The sequence below is a fragment of the Microtus ochrogaster genome, unplaced genomic scaffold, assembly GCF_000317375.1.
Source record: "Microtus ochrogaster isolate Prairie Vole_2 unplaced genomic scaffold, MicOch1.0 UNK14, whole genome shotgun sequence".
Lineage (NCBI taxonomy): Eukaryota > Metazoa > Chordata > Mammalia > Rodentia > Cricetidae > Microtus > Microtus ochrogaster.
Window position 1 is genome coordinate 3,705,128 of NW_004949112.1, and position 25,212 is coordinate 3,730,339.

Here is a 25,212-nt window from a genome sequence, read left to right on the forward strand (position 1 = left end):
CTCCTCCTCCTCCTCTTCCTCCTCCTCCTCCTTCTCCTCCTCCTTCTCTTCCTCTTCCTCCTCCTCCTCTTCTTCTTTTTTATTTTTTGAACAGGGTCTTAATATGTAGCCATGGTTGGCCTGGAATATGTAGACCAGGCTGGCTTTGAACTGAAGGCAATCCTCCTGCCTCTTTTTCATAGACTCTGGGATGTGAATGTGGGCTAGCATGCCCAGGTCTCATGCACACCCGAGAGAAGCTGGTGGATCAAGAGCCAGGCAGCAGAGGAGCAAAGTCCCCCAGCTTTCTCCCTCTTTCATGACAAATTCATTCCACACAACTTTCTTCAATCCAAAGCAAAGAAGGCCTGGTTTGTTCTTGGCAGTGTTTTCTTCTTAAAACAGAAATAAAGTCAGCAGCCTATTTCTTTGGCTTACTTACACTTAGCAAAATCTTCCTGGCTATGTAACTATAAATGCACATTTAGTTCCCCACCCCCAAATCCTTTATGCCAACACTGTCCACACACTTACATATTCATTCACAAAATGAGGGATGTGGCTCAGTTGGTACTGCTTGCAGGAGGCCCTGGGTTTGATCCCCAGAGCTGCATAAGCTGATGCATAAGCTGAGCGTGGGGGTATGCACCTGTATCCCCTGCATTGGGAGGCAGAGGCAGGAAGATCAGAGGTTCAAGGTCAGTCTTTACTACTGAGCTAGCCTGGGCTGTCTGAGACCCCGTCTCAAAACTAACTCCATCAAAAACTCAGCAGTGAGAGAATTGGTGGAGAAAGGAGGATGCCCTTTGCTCCTGGGGCAGCTGGAAGGGAGAGGGCATGCACACTGCAGCCAGGACTAAAGCCCATTCCATGGCCTTTGCACCCTGTACCATACTCTGACTCTTTTTTTTTTTTTATTTTCGAGACAGGGTTTCTCTGTAGCTTTTTTGGTTCCTGTCCTGGAACTAGCTCTTGTAGACCAGGCTGGCCTCGAACTCACAGAGATCCGCCTGCCTCTACCTCCCGAGTGCTGGGATTAAAGGCGTGCGCCACCACTGCCCGGCCATACTCTGACTCTTGATCCTTTGTTTTCTTGTTATTATTTTTTTATATATATTACATTTTTTATGTTGCATTTACTTAATTTTTAGTGAGGGTCAGAGGACAACTTGTGGGAGTCAATTGTGTGGGTCCAGGGGCTTGTACCCAGGTTGTCAGAACTCAGAAGGTATTGTCCTACCTTGTGGGTGGCGCAGGCTGGCCTCAAACATGCCCTAGTGTCCTCAGCGCCAGGATCACAGCTGTGTCCCGCCACACCTGAGTGTTGTATACACTGCCATTCTGACACCCGAGAAATGTGCTGTGGGCTGGGGTACGCGTGAGCAAGCCACAGTAAGCACCCCCTCACAGAGCTTACAGTGAAAACACAGAGAACAAGAATCAGCTGGGGAAAAACCCTGGCAAACAATTCGATAGGTCACCTCAGAGAGTGAGGGAAGAGGCTAGAAGTGCCGTGGAGGACGCGTTGTCCATTTTGGAGGAGGCTGATCCAGGAAACCACTGCTAGGAAGTTGAGAAGGGGTTAAGGCCTGAAGGAAGAGAGAAGCCAGCCTTGGTTTTCCAGGTCCCAAGAAAAGCAGTGGACCGACCGCAGAAGGGGCTGCCTGATGTGCAGCTCGCAGGCCTCACGTGAGTTCAGCAGAGAGGTGGGCTTTCTGTACCGGTCAAGCTAGAGATTATCCCCCTGCGGCCCTCCTGGGGCAGCCCTCATCCCAGCTTTGCCTGGGGTCCATCCAGGATCCCTAAAGACTCTCACTTCTAATTTCTGAACATAGAGCTTGTTAGAAATAAACAGAGGTCTTTCTCCCATGACCTCTGTTTATTGATTTATTCTGTTAGTCTAGACTGGAAATCTCACAAGGGCAGTGGCCTGAGAGAACCCTCACAGGATTCCTCCCTTCTCTACCCCTCAGCTCTCCTCCTCAGCTTGTTATATATTTATACACATGAATGAAAGAATCTTATTACATAGAACGCACAGTCTCACTATGTTTTTGAAACTGTCCTGAAACTCACTCTAGTCCAGGCTGGCTTGGAACTCTGTAGTCAAGCTGGCCTCAGATTTGGGGAACTCTTCCTGCCTCTCTTTCCAAGTGCCAGGGTTACAGGCATGAGCTACTAGGTCTGATTTTCACGATGTCTCTCTAATCTACTCTATGCAGTAAGAGAGGGGGGCTAATCACCATTTTCATTTGCCAATGGGGAAACTGAGTCCCAGAAAGATGGAGAGACTTTTGTACCTGAGGGACAGAGGTGAGCCTTCATGCCGGGACTTCTCCTAGGGGAAGCTGAGACAGGGTTGCTAGAACATATATTGACAAGATGTCTGACAGGAGTGGCAGACCTCAGAAGTGTCGGCTGACCGTCCTCCCCTCGCCAGGGAGGCTGACACCAGGCCAGCTGACCAGACCATCCGCCACTCGCCCCAGTGAGCGAGGCTGGAGTACGCAGTTCTTTAAAAGGATGTGCTCTGGACACATTCTCAGCCCATGCTACACGTCAGCTGCTGAGCTCAGCATGCCGTCTGCTTGTGTACTCTCAAGGCAGCGTTCAGAAGAAGTTGCACTGAATTCTTATTCTTTGTTTTCTCCAGAAGGGGAAACCGAGGCTCAACCCATGAGGATGTGTAGTGAAGACATGAAAGGGTAGACGCTGGGCTTCCTAGCCTTTGAGGTCTGTTACATGGCTTTAGAATCCTAATTTCCTCTCCAGACCCCTCCCTGACCTAAGCAAGGCACATTTCTGGGTCAGACAGATAAACATCAAAGCATGTAGACTGAAGAGACAGCTCAGTGGGAAAGAGCATTTGCTGCTCTTGCAGAAGACCTGGGTTTGGCTCCCAGCACTCTATGGCAGCTCACAGTTCCAGGAAATCCGACACCCTCCTCTGGTTTCTGTGGAGGCCTCTGCATGCACATGGCGCACATAGCTCACACAGGCACACACATGTGCACACATGTACAAATAATCACAGCATCCAGAAATTCCAGGTCAGGAGAGGGAGGTGCTATAGACGGCCAAGCTGGCTGCCTAGATCAGGACATGGGGTCTCTTCCCTGCGCAGTCACAGAGCTCTTCCTGAATGGGGTCTTGAGGAATGAGAAAGAGTTCAAGAGTCAGAGGCATCCGTTCATTTTTATTCGGACAACAACTGTTTCCAAGAAGATTCCCGGGGCAGCCGGGGGACACTAGGGACATAGATCTGAGTCACAATGAGGCTCTGCCCCCAGAACCCGTCCAGTCTGTAGGAGAGATGCAGTGTCATGTGTGAGTTTAGTGATAATGGAGAATGCCCAGACTCTGTGGGAAGGAAGAGCAGGCCTGACAGAATGTGGGAGTGCTACTAGCTGGGTTTCCACATCAATAATTCAACACCTTCTGAGGCTTTCTGTGGGCCAGACACTGCACTGTATCATGCTGTAGCCCCAGAGGGGTCCCACACATAGCCGCAATCGAGAAACTCAGGCAGTATGGAGAGGAATCAGGTTGTGGAGTTGTAAGATTGACTTTGGGGTCAGGTGTGGGTTCACACCTTTAATCCCAGTACTCAGGAGACAGAGGCAGACAGATCTCTGTGAGTTCAAGACCATGCTGGTCCACATAGTGAATTCCAGGACAGCCAGGACTATGTCTCAAAAAAAAAAATCTCTCAAACAGAGAACCTATTTCAAAATAGGAAAAAGAAAAGAAAAAGGGAAGAAAAGAAAGATTTTTTTTTTAAAGATTGTCTTTGGGTAAATGAATGCCTGCCTGCTATGCTCTTTAAATGAAGCCCAGATTGCACAGCACCTGATTCCAGGGTCAGTTTTTAAAAATACATATATAAAGGTCTGTGATCTGTGATATCCATATTCATAGGCAAGGAGCTAAAGGCTCATTGAGGGACAGGCTCATTTATCACGTCTCCTAGGACCGTCCACAAGACCACCTTGATTCAAGATTATGACCTGAGCACAGAGGCTGGAGTTCACCTGTGCCACTAGAAGAAGGGGTTTGAGCTTTAGTGGATGGAGGACCAGAGAGGGGCACATCTGGGCTACACACAGCCCTGGGGCCGGGGGCAAAGGGCAATGCTGACTCTAGGACTTGACAGGAAGCCTTGGTCCCAGGGCTACTCAGGGCTTCAGGAGTGACAGTACCAGTCTTGGGAAGAGTTCCATGGCAAGGGGTGCCTCTGCAGGTCCCTCTGTCTGAGAACCTGTGGCCAAGGGCTCCCCTGTGGCTGAGGGCTCCCCTGTGGCATGGGCCTCCACTGTTCGCACACTGAGCCTATGTGAGTGGACATACCAGCTCTGAAGTCTTTCTCTCTTCAGAGCTCTGGGATACCAGCAATCTCTGTGGGTGTCCTGTGTTGTCACTACCATAGGGTGGGGTATCTAGGTACCCTACAATGCCCTTGATGGGCCAAGGTTGAGGGCCCTGTCTAGGACACTACAAGAGTTTGGCATGCTGCGGGGTGTATCTGTGTGGATCAGCTTATGAAGAGATCTTGGTACCAAACATGGTTGTGCTCCTGAACTGGTTTGCACATTCCCTCACTTCCTTTGGTCTGGATGTGTATTTTGATCTGTGACTTAGAGTAGGGGTGTGTGTGTGTGTGTGCGCGCACACACACTCATGTGCATCTATGTGTGCATGCATGCGTGTGTCAGAGGTGACAGCATGATTTACTATGAAAGAATTACAGATTCTTAGACAGGGCAGCACCTGTCTGTTGGAGGGGATGTGACAGTGCAGTGGTCTTTCCCCTTGGACAAGTGGTAACTTTGTGCAAGAAGGACCCAGAGCCTTCCTAAGTGGGTGCAGGGACTGTCTGCTCAAGCTGGCAGTGCTGCGCTCTACAACCTGAGAGGACCTTACAGCTACATATGGTGTGCAGGGCTGTTGTCAGTGGAACCGTGAGGGGACAGCAGGGTGACTCGGTGTACCAGCGCGGTTTGGCCTTTGGCGCTCTGAGTGTATCTGTCTGCTCCTGATTTCTGCAAGTGACCTTCTGCCAGACTTGTGTCTGGGGCTGTGGGAGCACCTTTGACCTGGGCCATAACCATGCGTATCACAAGGCTTAGCCTTGGCTTTGGGTTTTTCCTAGTCCCTGGGGGGGCCCATATGTGTGTACACATCCCATTGTTACCTGAGCATATGTGACAAGTTCCCTGCTTGGGCTTCTTATAGAATGACAATGGCTCTGGCCTGGATGACCCCAGGCTGAGAGGCTTCTGGGCTCAGACCCAAACTCCAGGCCTAACCAGCCTGCTACATTGTTTCTGTCCCAGCCCCATCCTGAGGGGCTGTTGATTGAGAGGCCCCCAGGGAGTCATTGGGATACCACGGGCAATTAATTCATTAGATTAATTAGCTCCTTTTCCCCAGCTGGGGGCAGGGCAGCCCTCTCAGGGCCCTCCTGCTCCAATCATCCAAGGTCATACAGCCAGACCTCCTCTTAGTGCAGTCTGCTTTGCCCCCAATTACCCAGCCCCCACTCCCTGGCACTGGTCCAGCTCTGCTGGCCCTAATTCACAGAGACTTGAATGGTGGTGTGACCAGGCCACACTGGTGCGTGCAGGCAGGCCTGTGTGTGCACTGTGAGCACTGGCGTGCCAACTGTGTCTGGAAGCTGTGTGTGTCTATGTGTGAAGGTCTGTGTTCAGCCACGTGGGCTATCTAAAGGTGTGGATGCAAGCCCATGTTTAGGATCTGTGACCCTCTGTGTGTGTCTTCACATGCACGTCTGAATTAATGTATGTTATGTGCATCTTGCTCACATGTACATGTGTATATTTGTTGTGTGCATGAGTGTCAGTGTACTGTATGCTCAACAGTCTGTGTGTGTGACTGTGAACAATGTGTCTCTGTGTGTGCATGTGTGTATGCCTGTGAGTCTTGAGCACTTGTATGTATGCATGGTACCTGTGTCTGTATATACCTCCATACTTGTTTCTTATATTTATGCACTGTGTGACTTTACCTGAGGAGACTTGAATAAACATCTATCCATGGGGCTGGAGAGATGGCTCAGCAGTGAAGGCAGTTGCTACTCCTGAGGAGGCAGGAGGACCTGATTCAGTGCCCAGCACCCACATCAAACAACTAACAATTGCCTGTAACTCCAACTCCAGGGGATCCGATGCCCTCTCCAAGGGCAGCCCTCTGCACATGCACATACCACACAACAACAAAAGGAAATGTCTACTCACCCCAGACAGGGCACAGCAATACACCGAGGAAATAATTCTTTTTTTTTTAAAGATTTATTTATTTATTATGTATACAACATTCCTTCCATGTATGTTTGTATGCCAGAAGAGGGCACCAGATCTCCTTATAGATGGTTGTGAGCCACCATGTGGTTGCTGGGAATTGAACTCAGGACCTCTGGAAGAGCAATCAGTGCTCTTAACCTCTGAGCCATCTCTCCAGGCCCCCGAGGAAATAATTCTGAAATGCGAGTCTAGCTTAGTGGAGCAACAAGTTCAAATGGGCTTTCTCACAGGAGTGTGGGACAGAGTGACTCACAGGCATGTGGGCAACATGCAGGCAGCTACACCGTCAAAGAAGAGTTGCCCCTGCACACCCGCAGCATAGTTAGCAAGGCTGCTGCTGTGGGGCTTCTCTGTGCTACCTCGTGAGGTGGCGTGACCAGCTCTAGTGCCGCCTCCAGTGCTCTGAGAGCACCATTTCCACAAGTGCAGTCCTGCAACGCCTCGTGTGGAGCTCTGCTGTCAAGACAGTGGTCCTGTCATGACACTATGTAACACTTTGCTTTGCATGTGTATGTGGTCTGTAGCTGAGCGCTTAGATGTGTCTGCATGTCAGTGGCACTGTGTTTGATACGTGCATATGTATGTCTGGGTGTGTAGATGTGTCTGTGTGTACATGCACCAATGTGCATATGTTTCTCTGCATGCACATTTGTCTGTGTGTATGGATTGAGACTGGGCATCAGCTCCGTAAGTGAGCTGTTCCACAAGAGTTCCATTCTGAGTGAGAGCAGACCCAGAGGATGGGAACATGGCATACTGGTCTGGTCTGACTGTGTCCCTGTGTGTGGATTTCTGAAAACAATACATTCTGTAGCAGTGGATGCAGGTGTCTGTGTCGGTGAACTGAGTATTTGTCACAGCTGGCCGCACCCCAGCTGCCGAGGCTGAACCATCCCCTCCCTTGTGCAGGGCTGCTGTCCCAGAGCCTGGAATTCAGCTCGCCTGCCGACAACTACACTGTGTGTGAAGGTGACAACGCCACCCTCAGGTACATCCCAGTGGGGCCGGCTCAGGCAGCCTGAAGCTCCACCCACCTTGCATGCACAAGCCCAGAGGGACATCAGCTGCATCTGCAGCCAGCTATGAGGGATGTGGACACTAAGCTCAGCTCCACCTGTGGACCTTACTGTCCTCTTAAAAGTGACGAGATGGGGACTGCAAGGATTCAGAACCCTGTAGACCATGATTGCCAGGGAAGAGCGAGGAGTATCAGTCTCTGGGATCTTCTCCTTAGTGGGGTCTCTCTCTCTCTCTCTCTCTCTCTCTCTCTCTCTCTCTCTCTCTCTCTCCCTCCCTCCCTCCCTCCCTCCCTCCCTGTCTCCTTTTTCAGGATCTCTGCCCCATCTTTCTTGCTTTCTGTCTCTCTATCTCTCCCCACTTGGCTTTGTTTTTCTCTCAGGGTCTCTGTCCCCCACCCTCCCCACTTTGGAGGCAGTCCTCCCCTTCCTCCCTAACACACAGCAGGCCTCTTCCCTCTCTGAGGTCTGCCTCCCAGGGTCCTGCAGGTGTAGTGGCAGTTGATGGGGAAGCCCTTGCCTTCTCTTCTTATTGTCGGCTTCCTCCCCAGCTGCTTCATTGATGAGCATGTGACCAGAGTGGCCTGGCTGAACCGCTCCAACATCCTGTATGCAGGAAATGACCGCTGGACCAGTGACCCTCGAGTGCGGCTGCTCATCAACACCCCTGAAGAGTTCTCAATCCTCATCACCCAGGTGGGGCTTGGTGATGAGGGCCTCTACACCTGCTCCTTCCAGACCCGCCACCAGCCCTACACCACTCAGGTCTACCTCATCGTGCATGGTGAGCCCTGTGTGAAGAGGAAGACAAGTGGGGAGGGACAGGAAGGCAGGCCTGCAGAATGGTCAGGGAGCACTGTGTCCACTCATCCCAGTGCAGATCACTGCCCTGGGGTAGAAGTGAGTGGAGCCTGAGCCGCCTCGCCCTGCACCACAGCGGCTCTCTAACAAGGTGTGGGAGGGGTACTCAGCTATAGCTTGGTGCATTTGCTGAGCCGTGTGACCAAGACTACCCATGAGTGGGCACTCTTCTGGAAACAAACCAGCCTGCCTGTCTCTCCCTGTTTGCACCCCCCCCCCCCCCAGGAGAGGCTCAGGAGGTTCCTAGACATGAAGAAGGAGGGTTAGGGTATGTGTAAGGGAGCAGGGCTAAAGTCTGGAGTCTTGGATCTGGTGAGAGGAGGAAAAGGAGGAGCTGAGGTCTGCACCCCAGAGTCTGAAGAAATGAGCTTGCGTCTGAGTATGACTCTTGGGTAGGAGGCAGGGCTGACATCTGGACCCTGGATCTGAGGGTGAAGGACTGTAGTGTGCAGTCTACACCCCTGGGTGAGTGGGGAGGGTTTGAGCCCACACCCCTGGGTCTAATGGGGTGGAATCTGTAATTCTGGGCCTGATTTTGGGTCTGAAACAGTGGAGCTTAGGTCTGGGTGGCTAGGGATGCACGATCACCCCAACTCTGCCTCTATCTCCAGTCCCTGCCCGCATTGTGAACATCTCCTCGCCCGTGGCGGTCAATGAAGGGGGCAATGTGAACCTTCTCTGCCTGGCTGTGGGAAGGCCAGAGCCCACTGTCACCTGGAGACAGCTTCGAGGTGAGGATCCTCCCCTCGCCGTGATCTGGGCCCCTCTATTCTCCCACATCCCTAGCTGGACTCCCTCACTCTGAACCCCTGGAGCCCTTCTGGTGACTTGATTCCCCCCACCCTGGCCCCCATTTCTTACCAGGCTAGGCTCTTATTCCCAGGTCACCTGACACTCCCCGCCCCAGATTCCGTCCACCAGACAGATTCTCCTAACTCAGGCCCCAAGCTGGGCTGCATCTAGTGTCCGGCCATTCCACCCCACTGCAGCAGTTCTAGCCTCTCCTCTTCTGGATCTCGGTATCAACAGCTCCTGGGAATCTTCCAGAAATGCGGGTTCTTAGACCCCTGCCATAGATCCAGAGCCATCAGGAGCTCCCCTCTCTACCCACAACATGCTTTATGAGTTCTGAGATCCAGTTTCCCCCAAAGGTGCCGCCAACCTGCCTGACATGTCAGGTCAGGACAACAGCACTTCATCCTCATGCCTCGATAGCCCAGTCCCTTGCTCTTCCTGACTCTATGCAAACCCATAATCACCATCACTGGATCCCATTCCTTCGATGCCCTGAGGGCAGGAAACCCATTCTAGCCTCATGGTCCTTCATCCTGACCCTTGGTGACTTCTGATCCGAACCCTAGATCCTACTTGCCCTAAATTTTATCTAAACGGTCACTTATGACCTCAAGTCTGTTAAAAAAAAAAAGAACAAAAAAAAAAAACCCCAACAAAACAACAACAACAACAAAAGATCCCAGGTATCTGGATTCACAATCTCAATCAGCAGGTCTGAATTTCTTGAATCCAAAAGAACTCTGAACCCTCCCTCACTGTGTCTGCCTTTTCTGGATCCTTGAAAACCAAAAGCCAATATCTTGGCTTTACTCCTTACTCCCAAGTGGGTTCTCTGAGCATGACACAAGATTCCAGATCCCTAAGATCTCTTGCACAAAATTCTAGGTTCCTTCCTACTGGGTTCTGAGATTCCCAGCCCCCCACTTCAGTCCCACCCTGCCCCCATAGGACCTTCCCGGCTCCTACTGACCCCGGGCACTCCAGGCCCTGCTGTGCCCCGCTGATGTGTGTCCGTGTTGTGCCCGTGTTGTCCCGTGTTAAGTGTTTGTGTCCGGCCCTGCACCCCCTTCCCCACCTCCCCCACAGACGGCTTCACCTCAGAGGGCGAGATTCTGGAAATCTCCGACATCCAGAGGGGCCAGGCCGGGGAATACGAATGCGTTACTCACAACGGGGTGAACTCGGCGCCTGACAGCCGCCGTGTGCTGGTCACAGTGAATTGTGAGCACCAAGGGGGAGAACTGGCCGACCCTGATGATGGGGAGGAGGGTCTGCCGCATGAAGCTGGCAGCTGGGTGGGAATTCGGATCTGAAGGAGGAGGGTGCTGAAATGGGACCCTGAAGTCCCCATGCAGCAAGGACGTGCCTCTGTCCCCCATTTCTCTAAAGATCCCCCGACTATCACCGACGTGACCAGCGCACGAACCGCCCTGGGCCGGGCGGCCCTCCTGCGTTGCGAAGCCATGGCTGTGCCACCTGCAGATTTCCAGTGGTACAAGGATGACAGGCTGTGAGGACTGCACTGGGCAAGGCCAAGGGAAGAGGGGAGGGGAGGGAGGTCCTGAGTCTCAGATCACAGAGCTAGGATGGAGAAACTGGTAGTGCAAAGGTGCGGAGAGCTGGGTCCTGAGAATCTAGGGTCCACTGTGTAGGTTACTGGGTCTGTAGGCTCCTGGAAGAAAGACTACTTCAGACACCAGTATAATGAATGCTAGGATTACTCCCCGCCCTTCCCCCGCGCCACACAAGGAGGTCTGGGGTCGAGGATCGATGCTAAAGGTGTGGAAGAGAAATTAAGAGACCACCAGGGCTGAGTTTAAGAGCCACTGGGGATTAGGGACGCATGGTGGGAATGAATGTACTAGAGTGGCCCTGGTCCTTGGAGAAGGGGTCCGCGGGGAGGCTTGGGGTACATGGGTTACGTAGAGTTCTGAGTCTCTTGGGAGAAGAAAGGAGCCTGGATGTTTGAGGGGGAGCTGGGCACCGCACCCCCAGGGAGGCCGAAACCAACTCTGATCCGGATCCCCGGCAGGCTAAGCAGCGGCTCGGCAGAGGGTCTCAAAGTGCAGACGGAGCGCACCCGCTCCATGCTTCTCTTCGCCAACGTGAGCGCTAGGCACTATGGCAACTATACCTGTCGAGCAGCCAACCGACTTGGAGCATCCAGCGCCTCCATGCGGCTCCTGCGTGCGTCTGTGCTGGGCGGCGGGGTGGGACAGGGCTGTGGGGGCTGGGCAGTGGTGGGGCCCAGATGTCAGTGGGTGGGGTAAGGAGGTGGATACATAGGAATAGCCCCAGAATTTAGGAAACCCCAGCGGTGCCACAGAACAAACTGATTCTCAGAGGGTAGGGTACTTATCTGGCATTCACAAAGTTCTAGACACAAATCCCATTACTATTTAAAGCCAGGACAATGGTGCACACCGTGATCCCAGCACCCAGGAAGAGAAGGCAGGAAGTTACATAGTGAGTTCAAGGTCCTGGGGACTCACGGGGTCTAGTAGAAAAACACTGAACAAATGGACTGATAGATGCATATCAAAGAAACAGTTGCATGTCCATCCCCAGCAAAACAAACAAGGTGATAAAAAAAAAAAAAAACCTCACAGTCAAACATGCATAGGCTTCCTGAAGTTTCTGGTGGGCTTAGAAGGTAGAAATGCTGACAGAATTTTTAACAGGAACAAACAAACCCCAAGGATCCAGACTAACCAGTAAAATGGAAATGGGGGAAACCTGGGAGTATATTGAGACCCAAAACAGTTCTAGAAGAGGCAAACACAGGGACCCCAAACCCTAGACAGCTCTGATCACAGCAGCCCTTGGAGGCTGGAGGGAGAGGAGGCACCTAGGAGAGACCTGCAGGGCCTCCCCATCTCAGCCTCCCTCTGTGACTGTTTCTTTCTTGCCAGGCCCAGGATCCCTGGAGAACTCAGCTCCGAGGCCCCCGGGGCCCCTGACCCTCCTCTCAGCCCTGGGCTGGCTGTGGTGGAGAATGTAGACGCCCAGCACAGCGCACCTCCCCTGCAGGGGGCCTCAGGCCAGGAGCAAGAGAAAGGGGGTGAGCAAGCGCCCTGGGTCTCAAGTGGGACTGAAGAGCTCTCAGCCACAGAGGAAGAAAGAAGAGGAGGAGGAAGGTCTTTTAGAGAACCCATCACTGTGAGGGATAACGCAAAATTATGCATCTTTCTACAGCCATTCTCGCCACCTGTTCACGATTCCAATTGTGACCCACCACCCCCAGCCACTCCACACCCCTCTCTTAGCTCAGGCTGTCAACTGGCTCGTGTGTGTGTGTGTGTGTGTGTGTACGTGTGCATGTATATGAGTGAGTCTGCATGTCATGTATGTGTGTGAAGGTGTGCTGAGGGAGGGAACCACGAGGCCTCCCTCTCTGGACCCAACTCTCCCTGGCCCCTGCCCATTCCTGCTGCCTCTCTTCCTCTGGTTGGAGGTAGGTAAGGGGGCTTCAAGGCGGAAGCTTTGGCAAGAAGCCTGCCAGCTTCCCACCTTCCCATATATGCACGAACCCCTGCCCCTTTCCTCCCTACTCAAGGGGCAGGCGGGCGGGCGGGTGGCATCACTCAGCCTTTGTGAATAGGTGAGGATCTTTGTCATGGCTGTTTCTCCCTGCTCTGTCACCTGCAGCTGCCTGCAGCCAGAGGCGCTATCACTGACTCAGTGGCTTGAAACCTCCCTTGCCCTGTTCCTCCCCAACCCTGGACTTTCTGGCCCCCTTCCTGGGCCAATCGGTGCTTCCATTCAACTGACAGGCAGGCTGGTGGCACTTATCACCTGTCTGTCTCAGTGCTTTGTCCCACTCAGACCCCCAGACTCCCCTTGGCCACAGTGGCACTCTCTAGTTGCCCTGCAACTGACTCACAAGCATGGGCTCCCTGGCCACCTGCTTCCTTGCCTCTCAACCCCTATTACCTCCAAAGGCTGCTGTGACACACACACACACACACGCACGCACACACACACGCACACATGCACGCACACACACACACACACACGCATGCACGCACGCACGCACACATGCACGCATGCACACACACACACCAGCGATTGACCAGCAATAGCTCCTGGCTGCAGCTGCCCCAGAGTTTGTGACTAGCAGTAATTCCCTCAGAGTAGGCCACAGAGGAAGCTTCCAGGCTCTGTGTGTGGGAACATCCTGCCCTGATCCACCAGGCCTCACAGAGTTGAGGAGAGAGGAGACTTGGGCATCCTGAACCCAGGCAGAGGCACCATGCCACCAGCCCTAACTTCAGTAACCACACACCCCAAACCATACCACTCAGAGCCTGGTGAAGATGAGGGCAGAGAGGGGCAAGGAGGAAGGGGCAATGACTGTACCTCAGACGGGGGCGTGGGCCCCATCCTACATTGTCTTCCATTCCCAGGGCCCAGGATGGGGTGGGGAGGGGGAGGGCAAATAGGGGAGGTGGGAGGGGGGCCCTGGGAGCCGTGTGTTCCAGTTCATGGGGAGTGTTGAGACCACCACACCAATAAACGCCTTTTTCCAAAGTCCCTGCCTGTGGAAACCAATGTCACTGAGGATTTGGGCAAGTGGATGGCAAAGGAGGTGTGGTCATTTGGTAGAAAATCAGCAACGCCATTCCCACCTCTGCCATCTGACCTAAGCTGCTCTGTGCCCATTCATGTTTGACTCAATGGGCACATGACCCAGTGATGCTAAGTAAGGAGAAGGGGCACTGTCTCCAGGAAGGGCAGGTTCTCCTGCTGTCTCAGCCTGAGCATGCAGTGTGGCCTCGTTATGTGGACAGGGAGGTTTATGGGGGTAGCAGTGAGGAAGAGGTAGAGCAGCTGGACTAAAACCTTCCTGAGCACACTCTCCCACACACAAGCAATAAAGCCCGTGTTTGTATAAGCTAACGTATCAGGCTTTCTGTTGGCAGTGAAAGATAGGCAGAAACTCTTGATTTTTCTTCCCTTTTGTATGTACAGTATTAGGGATTGAAGCCCATATTCAGTCCTCACTGGGATCTAGACAGAAGCTCCACCCCTGAGTCACATTCCCGCCTCCTCTCTGGGGAATTCTAGGCAGCTGCTCCGCTACTGAGCCACATCCCCAAGTCCTTGGTGTTCTGAGACAAGGTCTCCCTATGAAACACTGACCTTGAGCATGTGATCTTCCTATCTCAAACTCTCAAGTGTTTGCCCTGGACTGGGCTGCCTGGCTGCAGGCATTGCTACTTGCAACCATAAGATACTCACTGCTCAGTCTGGGTTTCCCATGAGAATTCTTGTTGAGAAAGGAAGCATGTCTGGCCAAGGCCAGCAGCGGCAGTAGCAGCGCTCCACAGGCGCTAGACCATCTCGTCAGTCCACATATGTTTATTGAGTGCCTGCTGGTGCTGGGCACTGTTTCTGCTGGGAAATAGTGTGGTGTGTGCCTCACTGAGCTCTCAGTTCAGAGACATCCATGGTTGTACACTTACGGGACCAGAGAGAAGCTGGGGATGATGGGACTTCACTCACACTCTAGGGGCAAAGAGCGGGAGAGGGGGAAAGTATGGTCGGCAGAAGGCCTATGGAGGAGTCTTGGGAGGAGAAATCACAGGGGTTGACAGAAGCCAAACCACAGACCTCAAAGGTTAGATAGCAGAGACTTAATGATGTCTAAACACTATGTGCAGTCATAGAAAAAATTTAGAAAGAGCCGATAGAGAGAAGCCATGACAGTGTATTGCTGTCGTTTTAGCACCCAGGAAGTTGAAGCAGGAAGACTAGGAAGTGTGAGGCCAGTCAGGTCTGTGTTAGGAGAGCCTTGCTCTAAAACACAAACAAAACGAAAACCAACCAGAAAGGAAGGTGTGTGAAGTGGCCCATGCTTGCAATCCCAGAACTTGGGAGATTGGGACAGAAGAGTCAGGAGTTCAGGGCCAGCCTGCACTATCTAACAAGTCTGAAGCCAGCCTGGGCTACATGAGACTCTGAGTCAAATAAAACAAAGCACAAAGGAAGTCAAGAGACTGGGGGAGGAAGTGGGGAATAGGGTATGTGGGAGATCTCCTGTGCTGAGTGGCGGGAGTCTCTGGAAGCTGACGGGGGTGATCTGGATGAGGCAGGAGAAGGTAGCAGACCTTTGCGGAAGCTGTAGCGAGGCTCCCCTTCTGCTTGGGTCTAAAGAGCAAGCCCTACATGTTAAAATGTTCCGAGTTTGTGCCAACCACATAGGTCCATCTGTAGGCGGCTCTCCTATCCCTAGAGCCACATTGATATTCTCAGATGCAGATGTACGAGTTGAGTCTTCTGAGACAAGAGGGAGATAGGATGTCCACCCTAGGGTCCAATCCTCAGTCATAGTAGGCCCCATGTTGCTGGGCCAAAGAGAAAGCTGCACCCCAAAATGCTTCGTGGAGAGTGGGCCAGCAGCTTTTGTCATACCTGGGTGACCGCCCGAACAGTCCACGGGCTGCCACCTGGACGGAAAGCTGAACTGGGGCTGATGACCTGGAAGAGAGGCAGGGTAGGAGGCGACTTTAGGGGGTACCCTGCCTACAAAATGACATACCCCCCTAACCTTCCAGCTAGAACCTGAGTCTTACAGAAACTAGCTGAGGGGCTGGAGAGATGGCTCGGTGGTTAAGGACACGTGTTACTTTTGCAAAGGACCTGGGTTTAATTGCAGCTCACAACTGTCTGTAACTCCAGTTCTGGGGGATCTGATGCCCTCTTCTGGCCTCTGTGAGCATTGCCTGCTTGTGGAGCACAGACATACAATTACACACGTAAAATAAAAATAAATAAATCTTAAGGAACCTGAGTTCCTTTTCCTTTGCCTCCTCATCCCCCTTCTTTTTTTCTTTCTTTCTTATTTATTTTGTGGGCGTTTTGTTGTTGTTTTTTTCTTCTCTGTCTGAGACAGGGTCCTGCTATATCACCAGGATGACCCTCCTGCTCAACCTCCAGTTGCTATGATTACAGGTGTGGATCCTCTGTGTGCCAATAAAAAAAACTGCTCGGCTATCCATGGGAGAGGCAAGGCACTCAACAGCTCAGCTCTTACAGGAAAACAAGGATATTCCATCTACCTCAGAGTTTAAAAATAGAAGTCTGGAGTAATTTTTCTGAGAAAAAGAAGTCTCATCTCACTCTCCTTTGGAAGATAAACTGTAATTTATATTCTTTTAATATACATAAGAGCTGGGCAGGAAGTCTAATTACCAGCATTCAAAACAAAACATGAGAGGCTGAGGCTGTAGCTTAGTTGGTAGAGTGTTGCTTAGAATATATAGGTCCCAGGTCCCATCCTAGATCTAGTAAACAGGTGTGATGTCACTGAACATAAGAGGTAGAGGCAGGATTCCTGGTCATATAGTTGTGATATAGAGCAAGGCCCTGTTGCCAATCAATCAAGCAATGCATAAATGGAATCAGCTTTATCAACCTTTGTGTGCAGACTAGTTTTATGTCAACTCGACATAGCCTATAGTCGTTTGAGAGATGGGAACTTCAACTGAGAAAATGCCTCCATAAACTAGGGCTGCGGGCAAGCCTATGGGGCAGATTCCTAGTTAGTGATTTACTTGGGAAGGCCCAGTCCACTGTGGGTGGGCCACCCCTGGGCTGGTGGTCCTGGGTTCTATAAGAAAGCAGGTTGAGTAAGCCAATAAGCAGCATCTCTCTATGGCCGCCAAGTTCCTGCCTTGTTTGACTCCCTGTCCTCACTGACTTCCTTTGAAAAGGAACTGTGGTGTAAAAGTGAGAGCCCAGTAAACCCTTTCTTGTCCATGTTGCTTTGGTCGTGGTGTTTCATCACAGCAACTGCAACCCTAACTAGGTCACTTTCTAAGTCATGAATAAAAACTAGGAGGAAGACATTAGAAAATGGCATTAGAATACTCTCTTCTTTCAGGCAGCTACTTGACCCCGTGGCAGAAGGAAACGATACCCACATTCACTTGTTGGCCCTTAACTGGGTGAGGGCTCCGCAGCTGGCTTTTGATGGGCAACGGCTGTGGTGTCTGAACTGGGGTCAAAGTCGGCATCTTTTTTCCTGGCGGGGCAAGTGCAGGAGCCAAGGTCAGGGGGTACGGCTTCTTCACAGAGGTCCTTCCTATAAGAGGATGTCAGGAAACACATCATTGAATGCTCCACCATGCCACCTGGTCAGTAGGAAGGGAAGCCGGTCCCAGAGGCTGTGAGGGAGATGGGACTGTTATTTAATGCACTGATTGCCATGCCTAGGCCATGGCTCAGCTTTTGCCTAGGGAAGCTCCCAGTTGGCCCCAATTGTCCCAGGTCCTACCCTCCTCACCTGGAAAATGCCTCAGGCAGCAGATACACAGGAGGAGAAGGCCAGCCAGCAGTGCCAAGCCCAACAGAGAGCCAAGAACAATGCCTGCAATGGCCCCTGGACTCAGGGCAGAATCTGGAAGACACACACCAAAGGGAGATGAGGAAGCAGGCCCCAAGAATATACTCAAGTTTGTCTAAGCCCCCAACTCATTCTTCTCAGGAAGACCCATGAAATCTGAGTTCAATCCCTGGGACAGAACCAACTCACTCAAGTTTTTCTCTGAACTCCATATACACACATGTACATAAATAAACTAATAATCAAATGAATAAAATTTGAAATAGATGCTTGTTTTTTTCAAGTCAACCAGGTAGTGGGACATTGTTACAGGCGCCCCCACAATAGTAACGGAAGAGGAGGGTCTAATGGAAAATCCAAAGAAAGACTGGCTAGGTGCTAAGAGGAAGGTAGGAGAAGGTACCACAGTCCAACTAACCTGCTTGATAAACCCGGCTTTGGGATGGGGTCCCTGGCAGAGATCCCAAGATAGGCAGGATGCGAAAGGCCCAGGTCCCAGGGTTCCGAGGAGGAAGTGGAACTACGGCTGACCGCTCCTGAGGGCCCAGAATGAGCAGGGAAACCCATTCCCTACTCATGGTGAGTCGATCCCGGTCAGAGCCGTCTGTCCACGCCTGGATGTGAAAGCCAGTGAGGAGGCAGCCTCGCTCCACATCCCAGGTGAGCACCGCCGCGTCTTGGGCTCTCTGTAGCCTCCATGAGGAAATGGAAGGTCCTAGGAAGAAAACATGCTAGATGCTGCGATCTGGCAGGAGACAGTGAGGAGGGCTGGATCTGAAGGGGGCGGGGCTACGATCTGGACCCCTGGATCTGGGGAGAGGGAGGAAGGCTGGATCTGAAGCGCGCGGGGGGGGGATCTGGACCCCTGGATCTGAGGAGAGGGAGGACTGGATCTGAAGGGGAGGGCTACGGTCTGGACCGCTGGATCTGGGGAGAGGGAGGAGGGTTGTATCTGAAGGGGAGGGCTATGATCCGGACCCCTGTATCTGGAGAAAGGGAGGAGGGCCGGAGCTCACCAGCAAGGGTGATCTGGTTGCCTCCAGCGCCCAGTGCACCGCTGCATAGCACAGAGTAGTTCCCCAGGTCCCAATCCAGGCTGAAGTTCCTGATGAGGAGCTTTCGGCCGTCCTGGCTAAGCTGCAATCGACCCCCACCTCCTGGAGCCAGGGGCCGTCCTTCCCGGGCCCAGGATGCTCTTGAGGGTGGGGGACAGCCAGTGACCTCCAGTGCTACCAGCACATCCCCTGGCTGTGTCTCCTCTACGACTGGCTGGAGCAGCACTTCCTGGGGGGCTTCTGTTGGTGGAAGAAGCCCAGTTAAAAGAAACAAGACCTTGTGGGATGTGAACAACCAAGTTCTGTGCCCTTTGTTAGAGTAAAAGGTGGCAAATGGCTCCTCCTGCTCTGTACCAGACGAGGTCACATTCTGTGTTCACTTGTTCATTCATTCATTTTGGCAGATTTTGTTTTACATTTATTTACAGTATGTGTGCCCACCATTGAAAGTATGCAGGTATCAGAGGACAATCGTTGGGACTTGTTCTAGCCTTTCCCTCCCAGGCGTGGTGGCAAGTCCCACTGCGCCATCTCACCACCCACCCGCTCATTCTCCATTCTTCAGCACACATTTGTTGAACACATACCAGAGGACCCTAAGCTGGGAAACTCATTGTTAGCTATCCCTTACTTTTTTCTCTCTCTAGGTACCTGTGAAGATGACAGCCCTTTTTCTGAGCCCAGGTGTTCGGGATGGAACACCCTGTTCCTACTGGCTTCCTGCCTTGAAGTGCAGGGTAAAACTTTGTTTCTCCTATAGGTTCAAAGAAAAATGAAGTTTGAGGTTTCAGGAGATGGCTTACGGGATAAAGGCAATTGCCACCAAGCCTGACGACCTGAGTTCTATCCCTGAAACTTACATGATGAAAGGAGAGACCCAACTCCCAAAGAAAGTGAAGTTTGGTTTACGTAAAATAAGCAAAGTTCTTGCTGGCCCTTTCCTTAAACCCAAAAGGACCTTTTTAGTCACCCCCTTCCCTTAAAGAGCTCCTCTCACCCGGGATGATTGTGCAGGTGCGGGTCGCCACCAGGTGGCGGGCCAGACAGGTGACGGCAACGCCGCTGAGTTCCGGGCGGGCGGGTACAGATACCAGGAGCTCAGATGGCACCGGCCCAGCGCGGGCGCCTTCGGGGAGACCCTGGAACTGCAGAGAGGCGGCAGGAACCCCGCCGGGCCAGGAGCAGCGAAAGCGGAGGCTTCGGTCCGCGGGACCACCTTCCACTGAGCACTGTGGGGACTCGGGGGGCAGATCTGCCACGGAGAAGAGACCTTCCAGCCTCTGTGCGGGATGCCCCACTCCTTCTCCAGGTTTCTCTCCGCCTCTTTTCCTAGATAGTTCCACCCTCCCGCGTGCACGGGACCCTTTATGACCCACCTCCCTCTGCCTTTGTAGGTAACTTCAGCCCTCCCTGATCCTACTTACCAGCTTAAGTGGCTAGTCCCTTCTCTTTCAAATCTAGCTCCATTACTTAACTTCGCAGCTCACGCGATTGAAAATCCCTTTCCTAGGACCGCCCACCCTCTCCTCCTGCAGGCTCTTCCCCTTCTCCTTGGCATCCTCACCCCTGCAATCTGCAAACCCATGGACCCCGCCCTAAGCACAGGTGTCCTTATGCACTTTGCTTGTCCCGCCCAATAGCAATTGGTGGGTGTTTTACTCTCAGATATCCCTCCTCCTACATTCTAGGCCCACCTAAATTGTCCCTCCTCCTCCCGGCTGGACTCTCCCTTTGTCCCGCCCCAACATTACGTTTCTGCTCCGCCCTGATGATGTCTCTCTTCCGCTGGTGATCCTACCTCACTCACAAAAGTCCCTGTACCTTCCAGGATAGCTTTATTTTTTTCTCTGGTGGCCATGCTTACTTGAGGTTTTCTCAGAAGCTGCTTGGTAGCGCCCCACCTTCCTGGAGGCCACGCCCTCAGCAGCTATTTCCCCATTCCTCTCTGCTACCAGTCACGCCCACCTGTAACTATCCCAGCTCCTCTTGTTGGGTCTTCTCTCCCTGAAGGGCACAGTCCCCTTCCCATTGCTGTCTCCTCACTCCCCTGTTACCCACACCTCCACCTGCTTCCTCTTTCCCTGCTGGATGAACCCATAGCTCTTACCCGCCACAGTGAGGTTGAGCACCGAACGCCTGCGGCGGCCGGTGCGGGGATTCGCAGCGATGCAGGCGTAAGCGCCGGAGTGGCCTGGCCCCACGGACGGCAGCAGGAGGCGAGGACCCGCAGGCACTGCGGCTTCTGTGGGGTCCGCCAGACTCCATGCAATGTCCGCAGACGGACGCGAGGGGGCCGAGCAGTGCAAGGTGACATTGCTGCCCGCGGTAACGTAGAGCTCAGGAACGGCGTCGCGGTTCGAGGTGACCCTGATGACCGGAGCATCCGGGCCGTCTTAGGTGGAGGTGGGGGAGCGAGACAGGGTGGGGAGGATAGGACTGTAAAGGAGCCACAGACATTGGGCCCACCTCTCCTCTGGGACTCAAGACTCGAATCCTCACTGGAGACACCCCACCCACACACACTCACAGAAGACACTGACGTCAGCTGCAGCCTCAGTGTGGCCAAAGGGGCTGCGCACACGACAGGTGTACCGGGCGTGGTCGCTGCGTAGGGGATGTGAGATGAGCAGCTGGTCCCTTTCCGTGCGGATGTGAGGTGGCTCTGCGCCTTCAGGGTCTGGGGTCTCCAGGACACGTCCATCTCTGCTCCAGCTTAGCTCCCCACTAGCTGGAGTCCATCCTATGCAGCGCAGACTCAGTTCGGCTGCGCCCTCCTCTGTCTCTGGAGCCCTGGGCTGTACCGACAACTGGGGTAAGGGCTCTGGAGATCCAGAACAGGCTCTGGTGAGTCGGGGAGTCCATACACCAGAACTGCCCCCCTGTGCCCCAAGTCAGTCCTTCCTCGCTCCCTAGAAATCTGAATTCTCGGTCTTTCTCCCTCAGATCCAGAGACACAGAGCCCAGGCCTCCTCCCTCCTACCTAGATGTGTAGGCCTCAGACTTAGGTGTGCAAGCCCAATCCTATTCCATTCGTCCCAGGAGTCCTTCAGATTCAGAGATCCAGACCCCAATCTTATTCCCTCAGTCCCAGCGATTCACACTCCAGGCCTGCCCCTTAGACCCAAGGGTCCAGACCTCAGGCCTCCCCCTTCAGATGAGGTGGGGTCTGGTCCCTGCCTTGGCTCCTATCCCCACTCCCAGGCTCTTTCCTCTAGGAAGCAAGCATATTCACCCGGCACAGATTTGCCCAGATGTCTGTGAGGTGAGCAGACTACAGCGTATGTTCTGCACAGAGTCAACTTACCATACACACCCACTGTGAACTCCCGAATCTGTTGGGAGACGCCTCCCCTGATGATCTCAACTGTGTATACCCCTGCATCATCCAGTTGTGCAGAGGTGAGTTCCAGACCCCCTCGAATCTGATCAAATCTCAAGCGGGCTTGATGCATGGGATCCAAACTGATCAGTGGAGCCTGTGACCCCAGGCCCCCAGCTGCTAACACCTTGGAGCCCCGGCGCCAGACCACCAGAGGAGCAGGGGGCCTGGCGCTGGGGACTGGAGTCAGGGGGAGCTTGATGGTGGTTCCCACTAGCACAGCTAAGGGTCCCCCCATCTGCTGGGGGAAGCTTGCAGCCTGGCGATTCTCCGAAGAATTTTTGAATTCCGGGTTCTGGATGGAAAGTTCAAGATTGTGCTGATCCAGGGATAGCTTTGAACCTGGGGCCTTGCTGGGTACTCTGATGTCTGGGACTTGAACAGAGAAGAAAGGCCCAGGGTCTTTAGCAGAATCGTGAGAATGGAAACCATCAAAACCCATTTGTGAAGTAGGGATTTTAGAGACGGTGACATCAGGGTTCAGATATTGTCCCCCAGAAGACACAGTTGTCCAGAACGACCCAGGAGCATGGCTTGAATTCAGTCCTTGAGGAAACCAGTTGGAATCAGGGATTCTACCAGAGGCTTCTGAACCTGGAGGCTGATCTGGAAAGTGGCGGCTGGGGGGCTGGCTGGAGACTTTTGAAACAGAGCCCTGAGAAGAGCCCACTGAGTCTGAGGAGGAGGCAGAGGGTCGCCCAGGACGAGAAGCTGGCTGGAGGGCAAGGGGCCCTGCTCTGAAGGCTGCAGAGAGGAGGGAGGGGACAACATTGAGAGAGACTGCCAGGGAGCAGGCTGCTGGGGAGGAGGGTGGCTGGGGACTTACCCAGGAGAAGGGAGAGCATCAGAGCCGACGAGAGGCCCATGATGATGGTCGCACTCTGGACAGGGCACTACACTGAGATCCACAGCTTGCTTTGTCCCACGTCTGACAAGTCCAGCAGGAATGGCGGCTTAGCTTCCTGGGTGGGGAAGGAGGACAGACCTGTGGGAGGGGCCAGGGTCCCCTAGCATGATATAGTGGCTAAGTGACCCACTCCACCCTTCTTGTCTTCATCAGAGGATGTTTGGAGAGGCCGAGGCTGATCCTCCACTCCTCACCCCCAGGGGAGGGTGGACTCCCAGCAGGAACTGTGGGCACTGTGCAGGAAGGCTTCCTCCAGGAGTGCCTGAGAAATCAGAGCCCCTCCTGTGAACTCCCTGCCTGGCTCAGGTTTCTTGCTTCCCAGCCCTGATTGCCACTGTGTTTTACCTGCAGCTTCTTCTCTGGCCCTAGCCCCTTCTCCAGATCCTTCTGTGACTCCCTGATGTCCTCAGAACCAAGTCTCCTGCTGATGTCTCTATTGAGGCCCTCTCCTCTAAGACCTAGAACTCAGTTTCCATTGGCCACCACCTGCTAAGCTCAGCATCTCCCCTCTGACCAATACTTTCGGGATGGCTCCATCATCTATGCAAAGCCTGGGGAACCTTCCCACTCTCTTCCTCTCTGGCACTGTTAGCAATCTCCGATGCTACCTAGATCTCACCCCCAATTTTCTCCTCTTGGTATCTACTGCTCAGACCTTATCTTCTTCACCTGCCTCTCCCACCTACTTTCTGCAAACTCCTCCTCTGGCTAAGACCCCACCCTGGCCAGCTGAACCTTCCCTCCATGTCACATCCCTGCCTCCTCTGCAGACACCCTTACAGGATCCACCAATTTCCTTGCCCTCCATCCTTACCCCCTGAACACGGTGCTTCTCTGATGCCATCTCACCTCCCAGCCTTTGCAAGCAGTCTGCCCTCTATCTGGATTGCTCTTTCCCTCTCCAGTCTGGCCGCCTCATAACTGGTCCTTCAGGTCTCACCTCATTAATAACCACAGTAATAATGACAACTTAAGCTCAGTTGGGAACTGTGCTAAATTCTATCTGTGCACTATCATCAGGCTGATTTCTTCTAAAATGTCCTCTGAGCAGGATGTTTGGTCTTCACTTCACAGGCCAAGAGATGAGGATGCAGAGAGGCCAAATTTCCTGTGGGAGGTTGCACAGCCAGGAGAAGAGGCTGGATTTGGGTCAAGGCTGGTCAGACTGCTTAGTCCTTCAGAAAACTTTCCTTATCACCCCTTGTAAGGCTTCAGGCCTCTGCTCAGCTCTGAAGCCCCAAGACCTAGTATAGTGCTCACAGTGCCGGTGGGAGACACGGTCTGAATGTACCAAGCACACTGTGTGTATCACATACAGCTCTTAAGTGCTAAGTCAGAAAACTGTTTGAAAAAAGTAATGTTTTGTTGGGCATGGTGGCACATGTCTTTAATCCCAGCACTTGGGAGGCAGAGGCAGGCGGGTCTCTATGAATTCAAAGTCATCCTGGTCTTCACAGGGAGTTCTAGGACAGCCAGGACAGTAGAGAGACCCTGCCTCAAAAAAAAAAACCCAAATAATTAATGATAATAATGTTTTAATTTAATGAGAATTTAATATATTTTGATCATATCTTTTCCTGTCCCATAACTCCTTTCAGATTTTTTTCCAGCCTCCCTACACCCCCATCTTCATATTCTTTTTCTCTCATAAAATAAAGTAAAATGAAATAAGCATGGAGTCCATTTGCATGGGCTGACTGTGCTTGACCACGGGGCTTGCCTGGGATGCGGTTGATCTACTACCCAGTGTTGGACATTGAAGAACGAATTCCCTCTACATGGAGTTGCCAGTTTTGAAAAGCTTCTTGACTAGGGCTGAGACTCTGCGTGCATTTCCTGTTGTCCACGCTGGGATTTTGTCTGGCTCGAGCCTGAACAGGCTCTGTGCTGCTGCTCACAATCTCTTGTGAGTTTGTAGTGCGTCAGTCCTGCTGTGTCTGGAAGATGCGTGTCCGTGGAGCCGTCCACCACTTCTGACTCTCCCAGTCTTTGCACCCCCTCTTCTGATGGATCCCTGAGCACTAAGAGGAGGGGTGGGATATACATAATCCCATTTAGATAAATGGATAATGAAAACACATTTACACATTGGATGATTGGAAGACAGTTCAGCAGCTTAGAAAAATGGAATTATGAAATTCATGGGCAAATGAACGTAGCTAGAAACAGTCATCCCGGGTGAGGTAGCCGGGAAAGACAAACAGTGCATGCTTCCTGTCATATGTGGATGCCAGCTTCAGCTGTGTGCTTTTCCATGGGGAGCTGCCACTCCACCCAGCCCTCAAGAGTCTGAGACAAGAGGACATCCTGCTCGAAGTTCAAAATTCAAAGCCTGCCTGTGCTACAGTGAGTTCAAGGTCAGGATGAGCCATTTTAGTGAAACACTCCAGAGAGGGCTGGGGTGTGGCCGGGTGATGTAGTGCTATTCTAGCATGACTTGTTCGAAGGGCTGTGTATGTGACTCAGTGGCAGAGCCCCTGCCTAGAATCCCCCAGTGAGGAGCTGGGGTGTGGCTCAGTGGTAGAGCCCCTGCCTAGAATCCCCCAGTGAGGG

General features: G+C 52.7%; 2 protein-coding genes across 2 annotated transcripts in view; one reads left to right on the forward strand and one right to left on the reverse strand.

Moving 5' to 3' along the window:
- Iglon5 (IgLON family member 5) overlaps window positions 1–12,977 on the forward strand; it is a gene marked incomplete at its 5' end in the record, with an annotated part of 15,196 nt that extends 2,219 nt beyond the window's left edge. The window contains 7 exons of the mRNA XM_005366939.2: window positions 7,209–7,287; window positions 7,867–8,099; window positions 8,788–8,907; window positions 10,058–10,192; window positions 10,361–10,481; window positions 11,004–11,158; window positions 11,884–12,977. Of these exons, the coding sequence (XP_005366996.1) occupies window positions 7,209–7,287; window positions 7,867–8,099; window positions 8,788–8,907; window positions 10,058–10,192; window positions 10,361–10,481; window positions 11,004–11,158; window positions 11,884–11,972 (932 nt within the window). The remainder of the gene's footprint in view (window positions 1–7,208; window positions 7,288–7,866; window positions 8,100–8,787; window positions 8,908–10,057; window positions 10,193–10,360; window positions 10,482–11,003; window positions 11,159–11,883) is intronic.
- Window positions 12,978–14,956: 1,979 nt separating this feature from the next.
- Window positions 14,957–22,618, reverse strand: Vsig10l (V-set and immunoglobulin domain containing 10 like). The gene is made up of 10 exons (XM_026789073.1): window positions 22,579–22,618; window positions 21,678–22,496; window positions 20,901–21,194; window positions 20,481–20,765; window positions 19,371–19,625; window positions 18,335–18,613; window positions 17,737–18,033; window positions 17,259–17,372; window positions 16,897–17,057; window positions 14,957–15,451 (listed from the first exon to the last, which is right to left on the reverse strand). The coding sequence occupies exons 1-10, from the start codon at window positions 22,616–22,618 to the stop codon at window positions 15,380–15,382; spliced, it is 2,616 nt and encodes an 871-aa protein (XP_026644874.1). The 3' UTR covers window positions 14,957–15,379.
- Window positions 22,619–25,212: the final 2,594 nt, after the last annotated feature.

Excerpts from the sequence above, each read along its gene's own strand:
- Vsig10l (XM_026789073.1), bottom strand. The coding sequence starts at position 22,618 with ATGGGCCTCTCGTCGGCTCTGATGCTCTCCCTTCTCCTGG. Across the intron at positions 21,195-21,677 it reads GTTCACAGTGGGTGTGTATG|AGCCCTTACCCCAGTTGTCG; the intron begins GTAAGTTGACTC and ends CTGGATCTCCAG. Across the intron at positions 18,614-19,370 it reads CACCTGCACAATCATCCCGG|AAGCCCCCCAGGAAGTGCTG; the intron begins GTGAGAGGAGCT and ends TTCCACCAACAG.